Source organism: Volvox carteri (assembly GCF_000143455.1).
Source record: "Volvox carteri f. nagariensis unplaced genomic scaffold VOLCAscaffold_42, whole genome shotgun sequence".
Lineage (NCBI taxonomy): Eukaryota > Viridiplantae > Chlorophyta > Chlorophyceae > Chlamydomonadales > Volvocaceae > Volvox > Volvox carteri.
The window spans coordinates 306,411-327,110 of record NW_003307585.1 but is presented as its reverse complement, the minus strand read 5'-3'; the positions used below and the strand labels follow the sequence as shown (position 1 = coordinate 327,110).

The 20,700-nt window shown below is 56.6% G+C and overlaps 4 protein-coding genes across 4 annotated transcripts in view; 3 read left to right on the top strand and 1 right to left on the bottom strand.

Moving 5' to 3' along the window:
* Window positions 1-6,700, bottom strand: part of VOLCADRAFT_95165 (uncharacterized protein) — a gene marked incomplete at both ends in the record, with an annotated part of 14,172 nt that extends 7,472 nt beyond the window's left edge. The window contains 14 exons of the mRNA XM_002954294.1: window positions 236-530; window positions 927-1,177; window positions 1,565-1,921; window positions 2,077-2,178; window positions 2,284-2,352; window positions 2,646-2,872; window positions 2,905-3,095; window positions 3,133-3,183; window positions 3,598-3,641; window positions 3,793-3,838; window positions 4,045-5,568; window positions 6,023-6,117; window positions 6,404-6,466; window positions 6,554-6,700. Of these exons, the coding sequence (XP_002954340.1) occupies window positions 236-530; window positions 927-1,177; window positions 1,565-1,921; window positions 2,077-2,178; window positions 2,284-2,352; window positions 2,646-2,872; window positions 2,905-3,095; window positions 3,133-3,183; window positions 3,598-3,641; window positions 3,793-3,838; window positions 4,045-5,568; window positions 6,023-6,117; window positions 6,404-6,466; window positions 6,554-6,700 (3,462 nt within the window). The remainder of the gene's footprint in view (window positions 1-235; window positions 531-926; window positions 1,178-1,564; window positions 1,922-2,076; window positions 2,179-2,283; window positions 2,353-2,645; window positions 2,873-2,904; window positions 3,096-3,132; window positions 3,184-3,597; window positions 3,642-3,792; window positions 3,839-4,044; window positions 5,569-6,022; window positions 6,118-6,403; window positions 6,467-6,553) is intronic.
* Window positions 6,701-8,506: 1,806 nt separating this feature from the next.
* VOLCADRAFT_95164 (uncharacterized protein) lies at window positions 8,507-11,390 on the top strand (the record flags this gene model as incomplete). Its single annotated transcript, XM_002954365.1, has 4 exons — window positions 8,507-9,012; window positions 9,548-9,670; window positions 10,417-10,548; window positions 11,111-11,390. 4 exons carry the CDS (start codon window positions 8,507-8,509, stop codon window positions 11,388-11,390), a joined length of 1,041 nt encoding a protein of 346 aa, XP_002954411.1.
* Window positions 11,391-13,361: 1,971 nt separating this feature from the next.
* Window positions 13,362-15,453, top strand: VOLCADRAFT_118703 (uncharacterized protein; the record flags this gene model as incomplete). The annotated part of the gene is made up of 3 exons (XM_002954364.1): window positions 13,362-14,231; window positions 14,822-14,959; window positions 15,367-15,453. The coding sequence occupies 3 exons, from the start codon at window positions 13,362-13,364 to the stop codon at window positions 15,451-15,453; spliced, it is 1,095 nt and encodes a 364-aa protein (XP_002954410.1).
* A 978-nt stretch (window positions 15,454-16,431) lies between these two features.
* Window positions 16,432-20,700, top strand: part of VOLCADRAFT_95162 (uncharacterized protein) — a gene marked incomplete at both ends in the record, with an annotated part of 5,079 nt that continues 810 nt past the window's right edge. Inside the window, 8 exons of the mRNA XM_002954363.1 lie at window positions 16,432-16,722; window positions 17,401-17,610; window positions 17,962-18,062; window positions 18,720-18,861; window positions 18,988-19,020; window positions 19,366-19,505; window positions 19,672-19,870; window positions 20,175-20,399. Of these exons, the coding sequence (XP_002954409.1) occupies window positions 16,432-16,722; window positions 17,401-17,610; window positions 17,962-18,062; window positions 18,720-18,861; window positions 18,988-19,020; window positions 19,366-19,505; window positions 19,672-19,870; window positions 20,175-20,399 (1,341 nt within the window). The remainder of the gene's footprint in view (window positions 16,723-17,400; window positions 17,611-17,961; window positions 18,063-18,719; window positions 18,862-18,987; window positions 19,021-19,365; window positions 19,506-19,671; window positions 19,871-20,174; window positions 20,400-20,700) is intronic.

The window sequence follows — 20,700 nt, the reverse complement described above, 5'->3', positions numbered from 1 at the left end:
GTCCCCCCCCCCCCATCACACACCGGCCAGAAGGCAATGCGGCCCTCGGCCGCCGCACCCGAAATTTGACGTACGACTACGTTTCCTTTTAGGAGTTTAGGAATTCGCATGTTCACGCGTGTGTGTGTGTGTGTGTGTGTGTGTGTGTGTGTGTGTGTTTTCCTTAACTTTCCCCCGGTTGAAAGGTTGAAATACCACGTGAGATCCGATTTCCTGTTCCCGCCGGAGACCTCACCAGCCATACAAGACGCCGCCGCGCCGCCAACGCCATCCGCGCCTCCCGCCACTCGCACCGCCGTAAACGCGCCGCCGCCGCCGCGGCGCGTTCGTCAACCAGAAGCATGCCCGCGGCTACCGCCGCGCCGGCGGCAGCGGCGCCGCTCTCGCTGTACGACGCGCCGCCGTACGACGCGCGCAGACGCGCCAGCTCGGCTGCCAGCGCCGCCGCCGCCTCATTGTGCTCCCGGAGGACCGCTTCCGCCGCCACGGCCTGCTCCTCCGCAACACGGCGCTCTTTCTCCGCCCGGGCCCTGCCGGCCAAAAAACAAAAAAACCACCCGCGAAATTGTGTTTCAACATCTTGATGGAACGAGAAATTATTTGTCGATCAAACAAATAATTAAACAAATAAAAAAACATACAAATATGAAAATAGACAGCCATCCCTTGAAACTATTACTCTAAGAGACAGCGAAAACAAAACCGGTCGCGGTGATCTCCTCTGCGTCTCCTTCCACCTCCTACCTTTGCAGCGCCGAAATGGAGCGCCCGTACGTCGTCGTACGTCGTCGCCCCAAAACCGAAACTGTATCAAACCCCAGCTATACTCCGTTGGACTTTCACGACCATCGCGACCAGCGCTGCACGACACAGCAAGGGTAACACGCCATGGTACGATACCATCGCCGTACGGGACCCTGTCGTACCTTGCTGCTCGCTCGTCCAGCTCCGCCCGCTGCTCCGCCAGCAGCCGCGACCTCGCCAGCCGCCGCTCCTGCGCAGCGGCAGCCTTGACGGCGCGAGCCGCCTCCGCCTCCGCCAGCGCCGCCTCCGCCGCCGCCAGGACCCTCTGGTCGGCCGCCGCCGCCGCGGCCTGCCGCCGTCGGTCCAGCAACGTTAACAAGCTGGTCAGCTCAAACTCGCGCACGGCGGCTGCAGCGGCCGCTGCCTCCGAAACCTGTCGCATGTACGCGCAGCGTACGACACACACCCGTCACGGGAAGGGCGGGGGAACAGTAGACATGGTGGGTTGCAGCTTACGAATTGAGCACCACGCACACGCACACGCACATACACACACACATACACACACACCGTCGCACTGGGTTACTAGCCTAGGCTGCACTTCCCGAGCTTCTCCCAGCTCCAGCTCTCCCTCTCCCCCCCTTAACACACACACACATACACATTGCGGGGCGTTCGGTTCGCACATCTGGTCCTCTGGGATGTCGTCCTCTGGGGTTTTGTCCTTCCCCGCCCCTCCCTCCCTGCCCCGCCCCTTCCCCGCCCCTCCCTCCCTGCCCCGCCCTTCCCCCTCCTTCCCTTCCCTTCCCCCCCCCCCGACCTGTTGAAGGGCCTCCAGCCCGAACACGATAGGGTAGTTGAACTCATCGCCACACGGACCATAAGCTCCTGCTCCACTACCGTCGCTACCCACGCCACCACCGCCGCCGCCGCCGCCGCCACCACCGAGCAAGTCAGTCCCCCGGATACCCGGCAGTGGCGGACCGCCCGCCGCGGCGGCGGCGGCGGGATTGCCCAGGTACATGCCGCCACCGCTGCCGCTGGGTCCGGCGGCGGCGGCTGTAGCTGAGGCTCCAGAGGCTTGGTGAGCTGCGGCTGCAGCTGCAGCTGATGCGGGGGTGGATGTGGGTGCCAATGCCTCGTCGTACTGCTGTGCAATGAGTCGTGCCTCTTCCGCCTACACAGACACAGACAGACAGACACGCGTGTGGGGAACAAGAAGGCGTAGGCAGTACATCTACAAGGGAAAACACGACTTAAAGCAGATATCCGATCCATTATGCATTTAGGTAATGAGACTTGCGATGTGTGCCCACAGATTGCTGTACGTACCTCCGCTGCCGCCATCCTCCGAAACCGGGCCGCAATGTCACCGAGCTCCCCGGAAAGCTCCTCCAACAACCGCATCTGCAATCCCGCTGCCGTCAACAAGTTCTGCAAAGCAGCAGCGAAAGCCGGTGGTGACGGCGGGGCCGCCGCCGCGGCTGCGGCGCCGCCACCGCTGCTGCCCTGCAGCGGGTCGTACATCCAGGCCCTCACACGCCGTACGTACGGCATACTGGCGGCAGCGAAAAGCAGCCGCAGGAGAGGTGTCTTTGCGTGGTCGGTCTGCGGGCCCAGGAAGGAGTGTATGTATGTATGTATGTATATATGTGTGTGGGGGGTGGATTCAAGGGGCCGCGGCGAGACGAGGTGTAGGAGGACAGGATTATAATACCAATAATGGGATTCAGGGCATGTGTTTTACGTTAACGACAGGGTAAGTTGACGACAGGGTAAATCCCCGGTCCCTCCGGGTGGTGTGGAAATGGGCGAACCCGAAGTCACGGGGATACGGAACGGTCAAGAGGCAAAGGGCCAGGGGGACACGGGCCTCCCAACCTGCCCCAGACTGCACACACCTGCATCAAGGAAGCGTGCAGTCGGTCCAGCAACTCCGGACCCTGCGGAAAGCCGTACACTTGCCACAGCGACGGCGCCAACTGCGGCGGTGGCGGCGGCGCCGCTGCCGCCGCTACCGCCGCCGCGCCGCGCGGCGTCAGGGAACCCACCGCCGCCGTACCTGGGTCGTCATCCCCACGACGTAGCACGCTTCGTGACCGGGCTGTTGCCGCCGCCGCCGCCGCCGCTGACGTCCCGAGTGGGAGGGGTGGGACCCACCCTGGATCAGGCACGCACATGCATGCGTCCGCGAGACGCTGTAAATGGACGCGAAGGGGCGCGAGGCATAGCAGGAGACCAAGCAGGCCGCCGCCGCCACCGCCGGCGGCGGCGGCGGCGTCAGCGTCGGACCCTTGACTCCGTACAGCCGCCGTCCGCGACGCCGGCGAGGAGAAGGGAGCTTTGGGGTCCTTCAAGAGCGAGGAGAAAGGGGTTGCGATGCCGTACCTGTCGCCGCCGCCGCCGCTGGCGCGGTTGCCGTACGACGCTGCGGCGCTCCTGTGCCAGGCGGCGAGGTCCTGACGCATCGGGTTTTGAGGCCATGGGTTTTGGCCAGCGGGGGGAGCGTCGATGACCGGCATAAGGATAACAATATTGTATATATTAGAATAGTACAATTAAAAAATTAATATATCATATCATATATCAGCCCTTGAGCCCCCGGCTCGTATTAGGTTTGCAGGTACGGGGAATGCACCCACGACCATCTAACAACAACAGCAACGACAGCAAAAATACATCGTACATAATAAATAGGATATTATATGGACAGAACAAAAAGAGCAGTATACCGGTAATACGAGTAGGGAATCGCTTCAGAAAAAGGTAAACATACTAACAAACTGCTACTAGAAGCGAGGGTTGTTCCGCCATGACCGCATCCCTTCCTCACTGGCCCCCCACCGGACACACCTGTAGCTCCCTGTCGTACAACGCAAGAAGCTCCCGTACGGCATCTGCGAATGCCGCCAAGGCCTCGTCGTGTTGGTGTTGATGTTGCTGTTGGTTATAAATTTCCCCCCAGCCAGCCTGATAGGCAGTGCCGTACGTGCCGTACGCCGTTACGAAGGCCCCGAGCCGCAATCGCAGCTCGCCTGTGTCACAGACCTGAAACAGCAGACGTGACTGACTTGTCAGACGGACGCGATGTGACCTGCGGGGGAGAGAGGAAACGATGTGAGATAAGACGATGAAAACAGGGAATGGAATATGACTCATATTATATGAGGCACGAAACCAATGTGCGTGGTTGCCTGTCCTAGCATCCCTGTTTCTGCTAACCTCTGCGACAGCCACGTCGTACAGTGTGTATGTATGTATGTGTGTGTGTGTGCGTGCGTGTGTGTGTCTAAAACTCACCTGATCATGCCATTGCGCAGCATCCATAGCGCCGAACCCACTCCCTGGAGTGCCATCACCGCCACGTCGTACAACAACACCTCATCTTCCTCGGTGCTGCGGCACCCAGCTGTCCCCAACGGCGGCACCGCCGCCGCCGCCACTGCCGCCACTGCTGATGCCGATGCCGCTATCGACACGGCCCTGGTCCTTGACGACCGATTTGACTGGCCGGTGGTGGACGTTTGCTCCGAAACCACCAACGGAACCCCTCCGGAGGCCCCCAGATGCTGGATCCGAAACCAACTCGTGCTGCTGCCGCCGTCGCCAGCGCCCAGAGACACACTGCCGCTAGGTGCAAATGTCAAGCTTGGCTGAGACGGCAGGTCACCAGTTCGAGTCCTGGCATGTACTGGGGCCTGTGTCCAGGCCGGCCATGCCGTCCCCGCGGATGCCGTTGGCGGCAACGGTAACCATGTCGCTGACGCCGACGCCGACGCCGCCGGCGGCAGCGGCAGCAAGCAGCCAAGAGCCCCGGACCAATCCGCGCTCAGTCCCAGCGAAGCTAACGCGAAGGGCACCGGTACATCTGTAAGTGACAGCTCGTGTTCGTGTCCTCGCCCTAGACCGGCGCTGCCGTTGCTGACAGACGCAGCCGCGGCGGGTGCAGATCCGTCTTCTTCGTTGCCACCGGCGGCGCCGGCGGCACCCGCGGCCGCGGTGAAGATGTTGGCCTCCTCCTGCTGCAGCCTGAAGCACTCCGACCGCGTTCCATCCAATCGCAGCAGCAGCGGATTGAAATGATGGAAGCGCGTGTGCACCAGTGTCTGCTGGCTCAAGGGACCCGCAAGCAATGGAGCCACGGACGGCACATCCCCAGAGACCACCGCCGGCGTCATCCCGGCGGCGGCGCCGGCTGCAACGCCATTGCTAGCCGTGCCGTCAGCAATCCTGGAGAGCGCCGCCGCCGCCGCCGGCGCTGGATCCGCCGTCCGTACAGGGCCCCACGACTGCAGCACAGTCCGACCTAATAGCAGCTGCTCCAGGGGGGCATCAAGGGCCGGCAGGAGAGGCTGGCCGGCGCAGTCCCGGAAGGGAAACCAGCTGGTGTCGAGAGGGGAGTCGGAGGCGCCGCTGGCAGCGGCGCCGCCGCCGCCAGGTGCGGGTGTGAATTTCCGGACCGCCGCAGCGGTCGGGGAGTCCAGGGGCCCACGGGCTGAGGCGAGAAAGTGCAGCGGCGGCGGGTGAGGCGATGGGGAAGGCGCTGGCAGTACGGGATCCGGGCTGTAGATGTCCTGACCGGCGGAGGCTGCGCGCCGGGGGTGCACCGGCGGCGGCAGCAACCGTAGCCGCTGACACACCGGAATGCCGTCGAAAACGGCAGCGGTGGCGGCGGCTCCGCTGCCGCCATCGCTGCCGCCACCCAGCGCTCCGAGACCATGAAAGGGAGTCAGGCTTGACTCAGGTTCGCAGGCATCGGGACCGGTGAGACCCGTGTTGGGGGCCATCATGACGGGATCGATCTGGGTGCCGGTGCCAAAGCGTCTGGCGGTGGCGCCAAGTCCCCGAAGGTGTAACAGGAGGGAGACCAGCCGGGTGAGGTCGCCATGGCCCGGTCTGAAAGGGGGATTTTTGGCATCTGGGTCACAAAAGCGTCCGCAGAGCGAGTGCGAACGCGCGTGCGAGCGCTCGTCCCTAACGGATGACACGTCGTTTAGGGTATATTTTGCGATACTTTGGGCTGGCGCTGTGTGTACAGCCACACGGGGGAGGCGGTCAGGGTGCACCGGAGTCCCCTAGACCACCGGAGTCTACTTCAAGACAAGAAAATTTGAAAAAGGGCCATCGCGTCATCCTTTCTCTCCTTCTTTACCCTAACTTTCTGGGAATCAGGGAAGGAGGCCGCAATATTCGGGGGAGTTGATGCGAAGCCCTGATGGGGGGAATTATGTAAGAAGGGCAGGGCAACGCAGCAGACGGGAAAGGGATTCCGACTCACTGCTGCTGCTGCTGGAGCTCTGACAGCTGGTCCAGACGCCAGGACAGCTGGGAGGCCGTCCCGTGGCGACCCTCCGAACGCAGCCGCAACAATTCCTGTAGAAAATGCACTTGTATAATAAAAGAGTGACCACACGGCGTTTTAGCGCTGGGAAGCGTCTTTGGTGAGAAGTGCAGCTTTCCATGGTCGCGTAAAGGTTACTAGGAGCTTTAGCTGCTGAAGCATGGAGAGGTCGTGTCTACATGAGAACGTTTTTGATATACGCGTGCGGCGATGATGCCAACGACCTGTGTTCTGTGGCATTGATGGATGGAGTGGGGGTCTGGGAGGCGGGAAGTGCGCGCAGCATCCTTTAACAGGAAAATAGTGGATGTCGATCACCTCTGTTGCTGTTTGCACGTTAATTAGCTGCCGTTCATCCTCAGCAACGTCCGGGTAAGGCTCCTGCGCATGGAGCATGGACAGACCAGGCTGTTGAAATCTCATGTGGAACTGTGCACCTTATCATTTCGGCCTAGCCGTAATGCTGACCTCCGCCATGTCCAGTAAGATGGCGTAGGCCTTTGCACGCAGGCGACGGCGTCGAATAGAAGCTTTCGCTTGGCCATTTGTGCCAACAGGAACTTGCTGTACAAGATGCCAGATGTTCCAGTATATTGACGAGGAAGACGCCGACATTGTGTGGTATGGTGTGCCCGGGTCTTCGAGCAAGTCAAGTCATATTCCAATGTGCACATGAGACGCTCGCATCCTTCAAGGCTAAGCATACATCTAATCAACCCTGTATTGGTATAATGGGCTGCCAAGATAAATGACAGTTCTCAGCGATCGTTGCATCCTACAGGTGTGAAATGATGCCACTAAAGTCAATGTGCAGTTTTTTACGTTTATGGCATCTATGCTAAAGCATGCAAATCGTCCGTAGTCTTGCAGAACCGACACCAACTAGATCAGTAAGTGGAAGGCTTGGTGCATGTTGTCGTCCCGCCAATTCACGGCTGTACAGTACGAAATGGAAGCATTCGTTCGTTACCTACGCCGTTCTTATTTTCTACTGAGTCTTGCGTCGAGGTCCTCGCTAATTGCTGAGTTCTACGACCGCAAGGGACCGCTGCTTCCCTATCCGTTAGCCAAAGGATATCATATCCTGGATATGATAATGGGCCATGAGTTTCCATAGGCTTTTCATCAACAACACCCAATTAAGAATATTACGATTTCGATAACTTTCATGGACATCGAGAGATCAGGTGCATGTGCATGCAAGGACCCGCACTGGCAACGAACAGCCTAGGCCGGGCCGTTGCTGTCCGGCGTTTGAAGCCCAAATACGTTCCATTCCCTCGTATGGGCCAAGCAAAGGCTCTTCGAGTGCTAGAGCGGGACTACCCGAACAATTAGGGGCCTCAATCATGTTGCTTAGTCATTGCCCTAGATTACATATTGGTTCAACTACATAAATCCTTCCTTACGCAGCTGGCAGGTGCGGGTTTGTCCCTGAATCGCATATTATTCAGGTAGATTTGCGGACGCTAAGAGTAGTGCAACGTGCAAGAGCAGTTGCGTATTTCTGAATAAACTGGTATCCAATTGGGTCAAGCAGCTATTTCCGAGACTTTTCCGCTTATGTTGTTGTACATTTGTACGGGTCGTACATCGTATGGCTACATCTTCACTGGTGTATCACATCCGGTGTCTTTAGAAACCATCTAGACTGGTTGTAATTAAGTGTAAACGTTGCAGGTAGCTAGGTTTATCACCAACAACCACACACACACACACCCCAATGATTTCGGGAGGAGCACCGTCTAGCCCTTGCCACCAATTTGACGTATGATAAGGTGATCAGAAGTGGTTCTGGAAGTGTTGAGATATGATATGGAGCAGGTTTGGCAAAGGGGCCCATCGAAGCTAGAGCCAGCAGGATTGATGTGCCATAACACCGAACGCGCTTATGATCTAATGGACAAGTTGAGAGGAGCTCCGTTTTTAGTGACGACTAGGATAGCGAAATGCTCGCTATGGACCCGGTCGGCGGTGTCGGGTTTGCGGTAACCAAAGAGCGTCATGCGCTGCTAATAAGATACCCGGGTCAACGCATGGAACATGGAAGCTGATCGCTGTAGGCTCGCCGTAATACCTCTCACAGTACCTCAAAATATACAATATAAGTATGCCGCAATACCATTTTGTGTGCAGTAGGGCCATCAGAACACGCAGTAGTAATCGACTGATAACAGGGTTTCGGGGGACGGGGGACCTGGGCCTTACGAGCTCTCTCGAGCTTGTAACATAACATGAGAAGGCGACGTAGCAAAATGAAACCTGCACACCTAATAATGACAGCAATTTCGCGGCATAATTTTGTAAAGCGGGCAACAGCAGCGTCGTCGCAGGTCAGCATTATTTCATGAAACGCCTTACCTTGGCTAGCATTCTTTTGAACGTATTATTTAACAGTTCAAACTTATAATTGTGTCACTTATGCAGGATGTCGCCAATCTGTTCAGGAGCTGTCTGCCATCCTTGGAAACTTCAAAGGTTCGGGTGAAGGTTGCACTTAAGTCGTTCGTCGATGCGAATGACAATCCTAGTACAAGCTCAAATTACACGAGCAGCGAAGAAGATCCTGTAGAGGTCTATTTGGATATGCTGCAGCATGGCGTTGTCCGAAGAGACGCAACGTGGATGCTTCTCCTCTTTCGAGCCTTGAAAATTCTTTCACGTAAAAAGGAAAATCGGATAAGGTTTGGCCCAGCTGGCCTTCGAGGTGTTGTAAGCGCCCTGGTTAACCCACACAACAATCGGGTCGCTGCCGAAGGCTCAAACGTCCTGCTGAATGTGTGCTACGAAATTGACAATGTCGAGGCCCTACTGGAGACCCCTGGGGTGCAGCAGTTGTTGCTTTTCCTTATGGAGGACGATGAGGAGCTGCAGGCTAACGCGGCGGGCGCCATCCAGAGCATTTGCTTCCAGGAGGATGGCCGCAGGTACGTATGCCTGGGGTATTTAATGTAACGACGCAAGGCCCAACTGAGCATCCCGGGTTACGCCTTTGCTTTGTTACAATGGTATCGAGACGGGGCCGCACGACTTCCGATGAAATCTTCGGGTCGGTGGTTCGATTCTGACAACAAGCAGGTATCGCAGAAAGCGATATCATGGGTAATGGATAAACCAGCGCACAATGCGTGAGGTGGGATGGCTCCAATGCTCGATATAATGGCCGCGGACGTCCATTGCTAAAGGGGGGGCAATGTAACGACGCAAGGCCCAACTGAGCATCCCGGGTTACGCCTTTGCTTTGTTACATTTAATGCACGCTTTTCAACGACATGGCCTTATCATGCACGCCCGCATGGGTGAGGTACGATCACGACAATCAGCAGACGGGAGAACTGCTTCTCGTGCTTGTCTACATGCTCCAAGGAGCGGGTCCACGCAAAAAAATTCAGGTCTGCGTAGCATCTATGTCATCTCAGGCGAAGTTAGACCCTGTTATCCCCGTATCTCCCGCTCTTGTAGACATGTGCATCAGAAGGGCGGCATCGCGGTGTTGGCAGGGCTCCTCACGTCACCAAACGCTAAGGTCGTGACACGTGCGGTGGGCGCCATGCACAACCTATCTTCCTACGCAGAAGCCATTCGGTGAGCATTCCGTGGAGCGCATAAGGACGCGGGCCGTACCACCTGGAGGTGGCCCCAGGAGGGTATCATGATGTTCCTCAGGAGGGGGACAAGTAAGCCTTCCCATGCATCATGATTTGGGGACTACTCGTCGGGTCGCAATTTACTCCGTCCGAACCTTGGAAGACGGGTGTCTGCGAATGAATTCGCGTAATCAACGCAAGCCAGTGTCGACTTTTTATTAAACTGAAAACTGGGTAAACCTTTTAGGCGCTTGACCCAGATGGCAGGTTTCTGATGCTGCTGATGCTGATGCTGATGCTGATGCTGCTGATGCTATTCGCCAGTGGCCGGCCCCCTGGCACGATGGGTCAGGGAAGTAAGGTCCGCCACCGCACGGCCCATTTGGAGGCGGGGAAAACGAAACGCAGAGCCGCTAAATCCGCCGAACGGCTGTATAGATTGAAAAAATCTCCGGCCCAACTCGTCCGGCCCTGGCTGCGTGTGACTCTTTCCTTTCTCCTACACTGACCTTGAACTTAGGGTCATCTGGTTTCTGGTGCCCAACCGCTCCCTCTCGCTCACGCTTTCCTTTCCGCTGCTGTTTGTGGAGTAAAGAGAACAAACTCTTTACTCCACTCCAAAAACTTCCACATGCTCGTCCATTTGCCGCCAACCAACCGACCAACCAACCAACCAACAAACAAACAAACGTTTGTATTTACCCCCACACACTGCACCCATTGTTGCACACACACTCACCGCAGTGACATACGCGCTAGTGGCAGCATACCAACGCTCGTGGCATTGCTTCACAACGGCATGCTACCAATTTCCGGTTCGGCCGCCGGGGCGTTGCAAAACGTGTCGCGGGAAGTTGCAAGCCGGCTCATCATCAGGTGCGGAGCGGCTCTCAGTTTTCTTGACGCGTACCTGCAGAGCCGTAACCGTAAAGTATTATAAAGTGGCATTTGATGCCTTTCGCTTTTTTGGGGGAGCTAGACCAGCGCAACGACGACGGTGTCGGTTGTTGGTATGGTATGGAGCACGCAAACCTGTTTAGAAGTCTGCGTGCACAGGGCGTGGCGAAAAACGGACTTAAACGGGCTAATAGTTGCACAGTGTCTGGTGGGCTTTGCTATCTTTTTCTCCAAGCCGTGTATCTTATTTGTCGATTTAGCAGCTTCATGAGATGATCCGCTAGCTTTCGCACACACATGTACCCACAGGTCCGCTACAGCTGCGGAGGCCCCAATCAGGGGATCTAATCATCAGAATCGTTAGGCAGTTAGTTGCAGCCTGCAGCCTGCTGCTCCCTGCCTTTTTTGCGGATCGGGCCCCCCAGACACAATTTGCTCTCCTCTTTTGCCCCTCCCTGACATGGCTCATGGTCATGGCCGGATCTGTCTCACTACCAGTGCCCACCCCCGATCTCTCTCTCTCCCTCTACTGGGGCCGCAGGGAGTTGGATGCCGTGCCGCCCCTGGCTCGTCTGCTCTCTGCTCCCGACGTTCAGGCGCAGGTCTGTGCCTCGGGCGCCCTCCTCAATATCGTTGGGCCGGACCTGGACCAGCGCGAGCGCGAGCAGCGGCAGTTGCTGTTCAGTAGCAGCCGGCGCCGGCCGGGGCAGCGGCGAGCACTGGGCCGGTTGATGGCATTATGTATGGCCGCCGGGGCGATATACGATTGCTTGTTCGAGGAACCGCCGCCTCTAGCGCCGCAGGCGGAGGCGGGCTCATAGGCAGAAGCGCCTGGCAGAGGCTGCTGCCATCCAAGAAGCATCCTTTCCTTTTCATCTTTGCACAAGGAAAACAATTTGATATTGTTTGCGATTTGTATAATATAAGAATAATAAAAATTACATGATGCACATGTTTTTCTTCATTTATGGGGGCTGGTAGCTAACAGTAGCACGGATTGAATGTCTTCTTTTTTGGAAATAGTCTATTTCTGGTGCACGGTCTGTCTGTGACGTTTTGCCTCCGGCTGGCTCACGAAGAGGCTCGTCGGCTGGTAGGGCCGGTGGTGGTCGTGAGTTGTCTTCTCATAGAGGAGCTGCTTCCATGAGTGAGCTGCCTTAGGGTGGGAGGTCAGTACAGGGTAACACCTAGGCGATTGGGGCCCCAGGCGGAGGAGCAACCTGGCGAGCAACCGGCGAGGGGAGCAGCAAGATACACGACTGGGGCGGGGCGGGCCCAACCAGCCAGGAGCGACGCAAAGCACATTGTTTTAGCGGGGACTGCTGCTGTGATTTGCGTGTGATGTGATCAGATTGTGGCCTCGTCAACGACATCTGATAAGAGGTGCCTGCGCTGCCTCCAGGAAGGAGCTTCTCGCCCTCGTCCTCCCCCGCCCCCTCGTCTCTGATATCTCGCTTCGCAAGGGTACAGCACTGTGCGGCGGCTGTCCAGGTCGCGAGGCACTCTTGCATGTGGGCGCGACAAGCCCGTGTGCCAGTGGCCGGTGCGGGGGCCAATCGAGTGGGCGACCGCGTCTCTGCACATCTCTGCAAGCACGTCCACGCCGCAACCACACCCGCAGGTGGAGAGGTATGCCGTGCGAGTGAGCCATGGGCGGGCGGGCGGGGATATGGGCACACTTACATCTCGAGATCGAATGGGCCGAAAAGAAACTTGGAAGGGTTCCTTGTATGCAAATAGTCCTGTGCAGTCTAGTTTTAGGCAGGTAATCTTTGGTAGGTAGGTTTTAGGATCTATCGATGGTAAGCCTCAGCTAGGCTAGAGAGGCTAGGCAGCACTGGAACGAGGTGGGCAAGGGCTTGGAGCCCTTGATTGGAACCTATTGGAGCTGAGGCAGGGTGGACGAGGCTCCATGGCGTTGAGGACAGATTCGTGGGTGACAGAGTTTCTGAAAGCTAACCTCGCTGTCGGGTTGAGGCGGACACGGAGGGCGGAGGTTTTCCCGAGTGAGTTCGTTAGTAGGTTTAGTGGCACCAAGAAGGAGGGGTCATAATCGGGACATGTGCTATACAACGCTTAGTGAGGTTCGCTCATTAGTACTTTGAGCAATAAACGCGATGAAACATCCGGAATGGCTGAGGTACTCATTTAACCAAGCCTACCGACACCCGACACGGCGCTGAATGGACATTCTCTCAAATTTCTGGCTCCCTTTGCGTGCAGGCATTGGTCGCTTGGATATGGAGGCAGGGTGATCTCATCTGCATTGGAGCATTCGATTGGACTAGCTGGCTCACGTACGGCATCAGTTTTTTTCGGTTTCGCGTTGCTGTGTAACATTAAGCTCACGGGATCCTGGCCATTTGATCAGTCTTGATCAGTTTCTGGGTGGATATCCTTCGTTATGTCACTGTATTTTGTTTGTGCAATGCGGAACGGGAGAGGCGACTGGATGCCGAAATGGCTGTAGCTGAGTTGTGGAAGATGCTTGATGATGCTTTAAATGATTGTGATTAAGCATTTGCTCTGTGGCTCAGGAAACCCGTACGATTTGGACATCATTGTGCATGGTTAACGTCGTCTGCACAGAATCCCGTAGCCCTTAAGCGAAAGATAACACATGGCCTAGCGAATTTCGCATCATCCTTGAAAGGAATTCAGTGTTTCTCTGTAAGTGTGACGCTTCGCTACTGTCCGCGAGGATGGAAACAAGCAATTAGTGTCGCCAAGCTTTCTGCTACTATGTATAAGGATTGCATCCTTAGGTGCTATAAGTCAGAGTAGGTTGGAATATGCATCATGTCCAGCGGCTTCAGCGCCGGAACGCAACGGAATTGCTGCATTTCTTCGCGGCAGGCGACGGGAGCCTTGCAGTGCAGCACGCTAGCGTTTCGAGCGCTTCTTATTGTCAACAAATTCTTGACGCGCTCCACGCTGTCCATGGCCGAGGCGGGGAGCCCAGCACTTCTGGCTGCGAATCCGATGAGCGTTCCAGCCCTCAGTTTTGGTCGCCGCGCATCTCCACGTTTTGGAGCGCTCGGAAGAATGCGCTGTCACCTCAGAGGTCACGCGCACCGACATACAGCCAGTACCTGAGAAGACAGCTTCATGCATTACATTATCACGTCCCCTCATGGACTGCTAGCGTTGGCCCTGGTAAAGTTGCTTGGCTGGACGCCGCATTTTCCAACCCATTTCTTCTGTCCGAGATATCTGCCGGTATCTTCAAGCCCGCCCGTAGGCAGCTTGTGGGATGCGTCCAGTTGGCGACGCCCCACGGCAGCCCGCTGCTCGTCCATCGGCCGTACTGCCAAATAGCAGACCGTTCCACTGGTGGGTTACGAGCTCTTCGGGCGGCTCCGGTCCGAAAACCCTTTTCAGTTGGAGGCAGAGAAGCAGCGCAGGCTGGCGGCAGTGGCAGCGCTGCCGGCGCCGGCGTCGACGGCAACGGCCGCGGCAGCGCCGCCACTGCCGCTCCTGGCAGCGATGCCGGTGGATCTGCTGCCGCCGCGGCATCTGGAGATGGCGGCGGTGGCTCCGCTGGCTCGTCCAATGTACGGCAGCTCGCCACGCAGCGCCACGTGCTGAGATCGGGCCCAAGCGTTCAGAACGTATGCGTGCAGGAAATCCTGGGCCGGGCGAAAATGAATACCGTTTTTGAGGTGGGTTTTAGGGTCTAAGGGTTGGCGTACGCATACGGCAGCTGGCTTACCGTGTCTGACATAATACAGTGCAAACATTTACCTAGTACGATTGGAATTTTCCCTATAATATATTAAAAAATGTTTTCATTTCAATATATAATTTAGATAATATATTTATGTTGATTTTTAGGTTCTCGCCTGAAGAAGACTTGGCTACTTAGATTCTGTTAACCTGATTAAATAAAATCAGGTTAACCTGATTAAATAAAACCCTAAAACCCCATTATGAAGGGTGTACAAAATGGAGCTCTAGGTGCCCGGTGGAACCTTGCTCCCGACCAAAGCACACTGGCCCCACCCCCGGTCTATCACACATCCCCAGAGCGCCAATCTTCCATAACCCCCCAACTCGCTCTCGCTCCCCTCCCAGAGCTCCTCCTCTTTCCTACTCCTTCTACTCCTCCTACCCCTCCTTGCTTTGTGTTGCGGCGTTTGCGGTGGTTGTGGTGGTTGTGGTGGTTGCGGCGTTTGCGGTGGTTGTGGTGGTTGCGGTGGTTGTGGTGGTTGTAAACCCCGCGTCCCCGCCCCGTCCCCCGCTGTGTCCGCAGGTGATTGTGATTCGCTCCGACGGTCGTACATTGGAACCTAATGGTGGCGTTACGGCTTCGGAGCTGGGCCTGCACTCCCGGGATCTGTCCCTGTTCGCCCGGGACTCCAGGTTGTCGCCGCAGCGGGCCACCATCGCGGTGCGGGGCGGTACGACTAGTACGGCGTTGTACGGCATATTGTGGTGGTGTGGAGGTGGAAAAAGATGAGCGAACCCGTTGACATAGGGGGAATAAGGGGAGGTGGGGAAGGAGTTGAACTGGGGGGAGGGATGTGGAATGTGGATGCAGCTGTTGTTTCGGAGTTCGGTCGACAGTTTGATACTTTGCTTTTTGCACTTCATCATCAGCATCATCACCATCAGCACCAGCACCAGCATGAGTACCATCACCGTCACCAGCACCACCACGGTCATCGCAACCACCACAATCATTTCAATCTCCTGAATTGATTTTCTCCCTCTCATACCCAATCCTGAACACCAAAACCCACACGCCCCCGCAATCACCCCTCCCCTCCACACCCCCACACACCCACACACCCGCAGGTCCGGGGTGATCGGATCTTGTTCCGTACAGAGGCCATCAAGGCGGTCATTGAACGAGACCAATGCACCCTCATAAAGAACACGTGAGGGGACGCTCACCGTCTAGGGCGGGGCCGTGAGGGATTGGGGGAGGGGTGCGGGTAGACGGGGAGGGGGGAGCTGGGTGCGCGGACACCCGGGGTGGGGGAGGGGGATGTGTGTTTGTGTGTGCTAGTGCACTTTTCCCCCCCCCCCCCCGAGCATCTGTTTGCCGAACACGGGACATACAAAACACGCACACGCACGTATTTATGTACATCATCATCGCGTTAGTCAGCCATCGCGCGTTCTTCATCTCGTACGGAATAAAACCTTCACAGCACATCCAACCTGTACGACATCAAGTTGTAGTGCAGTTGTACGGCGCTAGGCATTACTTGCGTTGTTCTAAGCGATAATCCTTCCGCTATCATCCGCTGTGCCCTCGGTGTCCTTGGCGACCACCTCCACCTCTGCTCCGTGCAAAACCTCCACACGGGCCCGGCCAATCCAATTTCGGGGGGGGGGGTGATGCTGCCACGTCATCAGGCGCGACCGGGACTTCCATGACATCATAAAGCCCATGACACTGGTCAGTACGACATGTACGGCGTGTACGTGTGCGTGTTGTTCGTTGTGTTTTTTCGTCATATCCTGGGATGGGTGGGTTGCCAAAGTTCAGGAAATGTCGGCTTCCTCGGCCTTCCTTGCCTTTGCAAAGTGCGCCTGTGTGTACGGCAGCATAAAAGATGTATTAGGAAATGCTTCTGAGTCATGTGTACGACGCCAGAAAGCACCACACACACAGAGAAGCCCAACCCTCTCATTCCCCGTCCTTTTATTACTTCTAGATCTCGACCTGTGGCGATCCTTCACACTCGCGACCACTCTCGCACAGCTGCCGCTGCCCATTTCTATCTTGATCTGTTAATACCCGCTTTCGCTACATAAAATGGAAAAAGCGTCTGTCGTACGTGCCGTACGTATTTTGCTAAAACCGTGTCGCTTGTATTTGTGCCCAACGAGTTTGCATGAACATATGTATGTATGTATGTGCAGGTCATTGAAGCTCAACCGCACGTGCCCTTCGAGCTCAGTGTACTGGAAGTACTGCTGCACGTGACATTGTCGTACTTCGAAAGACGGCGGGCGCATATAACCTGGATGGTGGACCGAATCGTTGGTGATGCTGTGGCCGGCAGTGGCAGCGCTGGCGGCGGCAGTTTGGGAGATGGTTTCGGAGGCGGCGGCGGCGGTGGCGAGGGTACGCTGGGTAACGGCGACCCTTTCGGCGGTATCGGAGAGTCTACCGTACAACAGTTGGTACCACTTGAAAAGGTTAGTTGTGTACGGCTGAAAATAATGGGCGATATGCTCTTGTTCGCATTCGCCTTATATATGCCGCATTAATGAAAATGTCGTACGCCGGCGGCAGGGTGTGGTCAATGATATCCCCTGCTACTACTACTACTACTACTGCTAGTGCTAGTGCTGCTACTGCTACTCAAACCCGCGTTCCCGTCCTCCCGCCCCTTTCCCCGAAACCACAATGCGGGTATCGCCAGATGCTCACTGCCGTACTTAACGACGCGAGGGAGACGTGCGACGCCCTAAACCGGGTGCGGGTTACGGATGGGTGGTACGGGGGGTGAGAGGGGGGGAGGAGGGGTGTGTGTGGAGGGGGGGAGTGAAGAGGTGTGTGGAGTGCATGTGAAAGCAGATTCAGCCTCTCCCAGGCCCCCACCCGCTTACCCTGTCTCATGCCCCTGGCTGACTACCCCTGCAACCCCGCACTGGGCCCCGGGGGGCGCTCAGTGACTGCGGGACGGAGGTCGTTCCGGGGGATCACCTTGCCGCGTGCCGACCGCGCTCTAACTGCCACCAAACCCTAACCAACGTCCCAACTGCCAACGGTTTCTTTTTCTACTCCCGTCGTTTTAGTTTCTGGATGATGATCGGGAGGTCCTCGGCTCGCTGCTGCTGTCGCTCAACAGCTCTTCTTCCTCGCCGTTGCAGCTGCCGCCGCACGACTTGGCGGTGCCAGGGGTGGCGGCGGCGGCGGCGGCGGGGACGGGGGCTGTGGAGGTCACCGCGTCCCCGCCGCCGCCGCTAGCGGAGGTGGCGGCGGCGGCGGCGGCGGCGGCTCCACGCAGAGGGGGTTTTGGTGTGTTGACACCCACCATTGGAGTGGATCCGTTGAAGCGGCGGGAGATGCTCCGAAACCAGGTGGGGCTATGGGCCCACTAGGTTCAGCGAAAGCAATTGTCTTGGCGGTTGTGGCAGAAAAAACCGTTGGAGGTTAGGTAGGTTGGTAGGTTTGGCGGTTGGGTTTCTTCCCCGAGGAATCCTCACTTTTCCCATCACCCCAAACATCACCGAGTTTTTACATTCCATTTCATATTTAATTTAAATCCTTTAGTGTCTTTCCGCACCTGCAAGTATTTAAAACTTGTCATGCAATTCCCGTGTCTTTCTTTTCATCGCTGATAATGACACATAAGCGTGATTTAATTTATTACGCATTTCCTCGCTCTTCCTCGCCCCGACGCGGAACGACCTGACGTACATGTACGACAGGCCATGGAAGATGCCTCCCGTATTTTGGAGACGTACCTTCGCGAGGTCCAGTCCGTTGTGGGGTCGCTGCTGGAGAAGGAGGATTTTTTGGATTCCACTCGGTTGGTGGTTGGGTGGTTGCAGTTCCGTTGGGTGGCAACGCTTCATTCAGAGGTGCATGGGATTAGAGACCAGCTGGATGGTTTGGTTGGGCGGCTTTCACTTAGAAGCTTCAACCAATGGGAAAGAGCATCCTTCACAGAACGGATGCTGTCGCCAAATCCTTGATTTTGTATATTCCTATTTATTTTTATTTTATTTATCCTTAGTTTATCTTATTATATATATATATATTTTTTTTTCTATTTTATTTTTTTTTTGTGTGTTTATTTTTGTTTTTATTTTATTGGCGACTCTTGACAGATTGCGGTCCCAACGCGTCGCGTGGGAGAAGAGAGATAATACTACAGAAGGCCAAAGTCGCCCGCGCGAAAAGATTCTAATTCTGCTATCGACGCAATGGGTCCGTTTACCCCCAACGCCCCCATCCACGTCATCTTACGCGGGGTTTCCTCCTCCTCCCCCCGCCCCCTCCCTCTCCCGCTCCCTCTCCCTCTCCCCCCTCCCTCTCCCTCTCCCCCTCCATCTCCCCATCGCTTTGGACTTGTATGGCAGTTTGCGGCTTCGAGCGTCAGTCGCCGCACAGTTGTTTCCCGTGTTGATTTGCTGCATACACATTCCCTCCCCTCCCTTTCCGCGCCTCCCCTCCCTGGGAGCAGAGAGACGTATCGCATGCAGCTGGACTCGGCTCGCAACCACATCATCCTGGTCAACTTGTGGATCAGCGTCGCCTCCATCAGTCTCATGGTGGCCACATTGCCCTCGGCGTTCTTCGGAATGAACGTGGAGCACGGCCTTGAGGTGCGTGATGCCGGTGATGATGGTGGTGGTGGTGGAGGTGCGTGATGCCGGTAATGATGGTGGTGGTGGTGGTGGTGGAGGTGCGTGATGCCGGTGATGATGGTGGTGGTGGTGGTGGTGGTGGAGGTGGTGGTGGAGGTGGTGGTGGTGGTGGTGGAGGTGCGTGATGGTGATGCCGGTGATGGTGGTGATGATGTAGGAGCGGGTTGGCGCCAGTGTGCAGATCAGGGTTTAGGAGTTAGGTGGGTTTTGCGCTTGGTGGGTGAGCTATGAAGTGGTTGGCGGGTTTAGTTGAATGTGGAATGGCGGTCGTGTGTGGGGCTGGGACTGTGGATAGGAGGTCTCACCCCCTCCCCCTCCCCCTCCCCCGCTTAGTAGTCGTCCTCCCCCTCCCCCACAACATCTCTCTATCTCTCTCACCCACTCCGTTGCCCTTTCTGTCGCTACCCTACCTACCTACCTACCTACCTACCCACCTACCCACGTCTCCGCTCCCCCATACAGGAGGTGTGGGTGGCCTTCCCACTGATTGTGGCGCTCTCCGTGGGCCTGGCTGTGGGCTCCTTCCCCGCGCTGCTGCGGTTCTTCACGAACCGATTCCTCCGTCAGACCCGGCAGGGCACCAGGAACCTCCTGATGCTGCGGTGAGGCGGCGGCTGGGCTGGGGTGGGGTACGAGGGGGATGAAGGGGGGTTACGAGGGGGATGAGGGGAAGCATAAAATGCCAAATATATTTATTTCATGGACACAATCCTAGTAACGAGCTACTCACCCTCCAACCGCCAACTGTCAACTGATTATCCGTTACAGGGCGTTTCTGATGCAGCACAGTGACGATCTGGAAGCCATCACGGAAGCGCTCCGAAGCCTGCCGGTCGCAGCAGGTCTCGAGGGCAGCCCTATCAGTCGTACGGCCTTCCGTACACACATGCGCAACCGCCTGCCACGTCACGTGACTCTTTCCGACTCCCATCTAGACTACCTGTTCAACCAATTTGACAGAGATAATGTACGGTAATGATTTTCTTTTTCAGTAGTCGTGCATGCATGTTGAAATCTTACTAGTGGCTTGTCTCATGCCTTGGGGGGAGACAGGTAGGCGGGACGAGAAACGCCTAAAGCGGTTTCTTTTCTATTTTTTTCTATGAATTTAATGTTTCGGTGTTTCCCAGCATCCTCATCTCGATGACTAGTAAGGCGCATGACGACGCCAAGTCGCCTTTGATAAGTTCAGCCACTTTCTCTAATACCCCAAAAATGTACAAACCATGATTACGGGATGTTGCCGTACCTCCCCTCCCACGCATTTTCAGGATGGAGTGCTAAGCGAAGCGGAGGCGACCCTGCGCAGTAAATTGTCGTACTCTGGCAGTAGCGGCAGCGGCGGCGGCGGCAGCCGCCGGGGCGGTAGCGGTAGCGGCCGCGGCAGTAGCAGTCGGCATCGGCCACTGACGTTGGATGGGGGGCCGGGGTCGCTCGGCGGTGTTGTGGGGAGCGATGGGGAACCGTTTTTGGATGAGTTGGATGGTCAGGTGGATGTGAGCAGGCGGGGGGGAAGTAACGGCTCCAGAGGGGGAGGTAGTCAGTTTGAGAAGGATTAGAACTGTCACGGTCAGAGCCGTCAGGGCTGGCAGGGTCAGCGTGAAGGCGTGAAGGCCAGAATGAAAGGCGCTGTGCTTGTGCTGCTAGGCAAGGCCGTTGCCCTCGTCGAGGCATTCCTGCTGCCCATTGAACCCGACACGTAACGCCTGTTGCCCTGCGGCACTGGTCAGATTGATCAGGTTGTTGGTACGCATGAGAGCGATGAAGGAATGAGAGATGAGGGACCGGCTTGGGGGG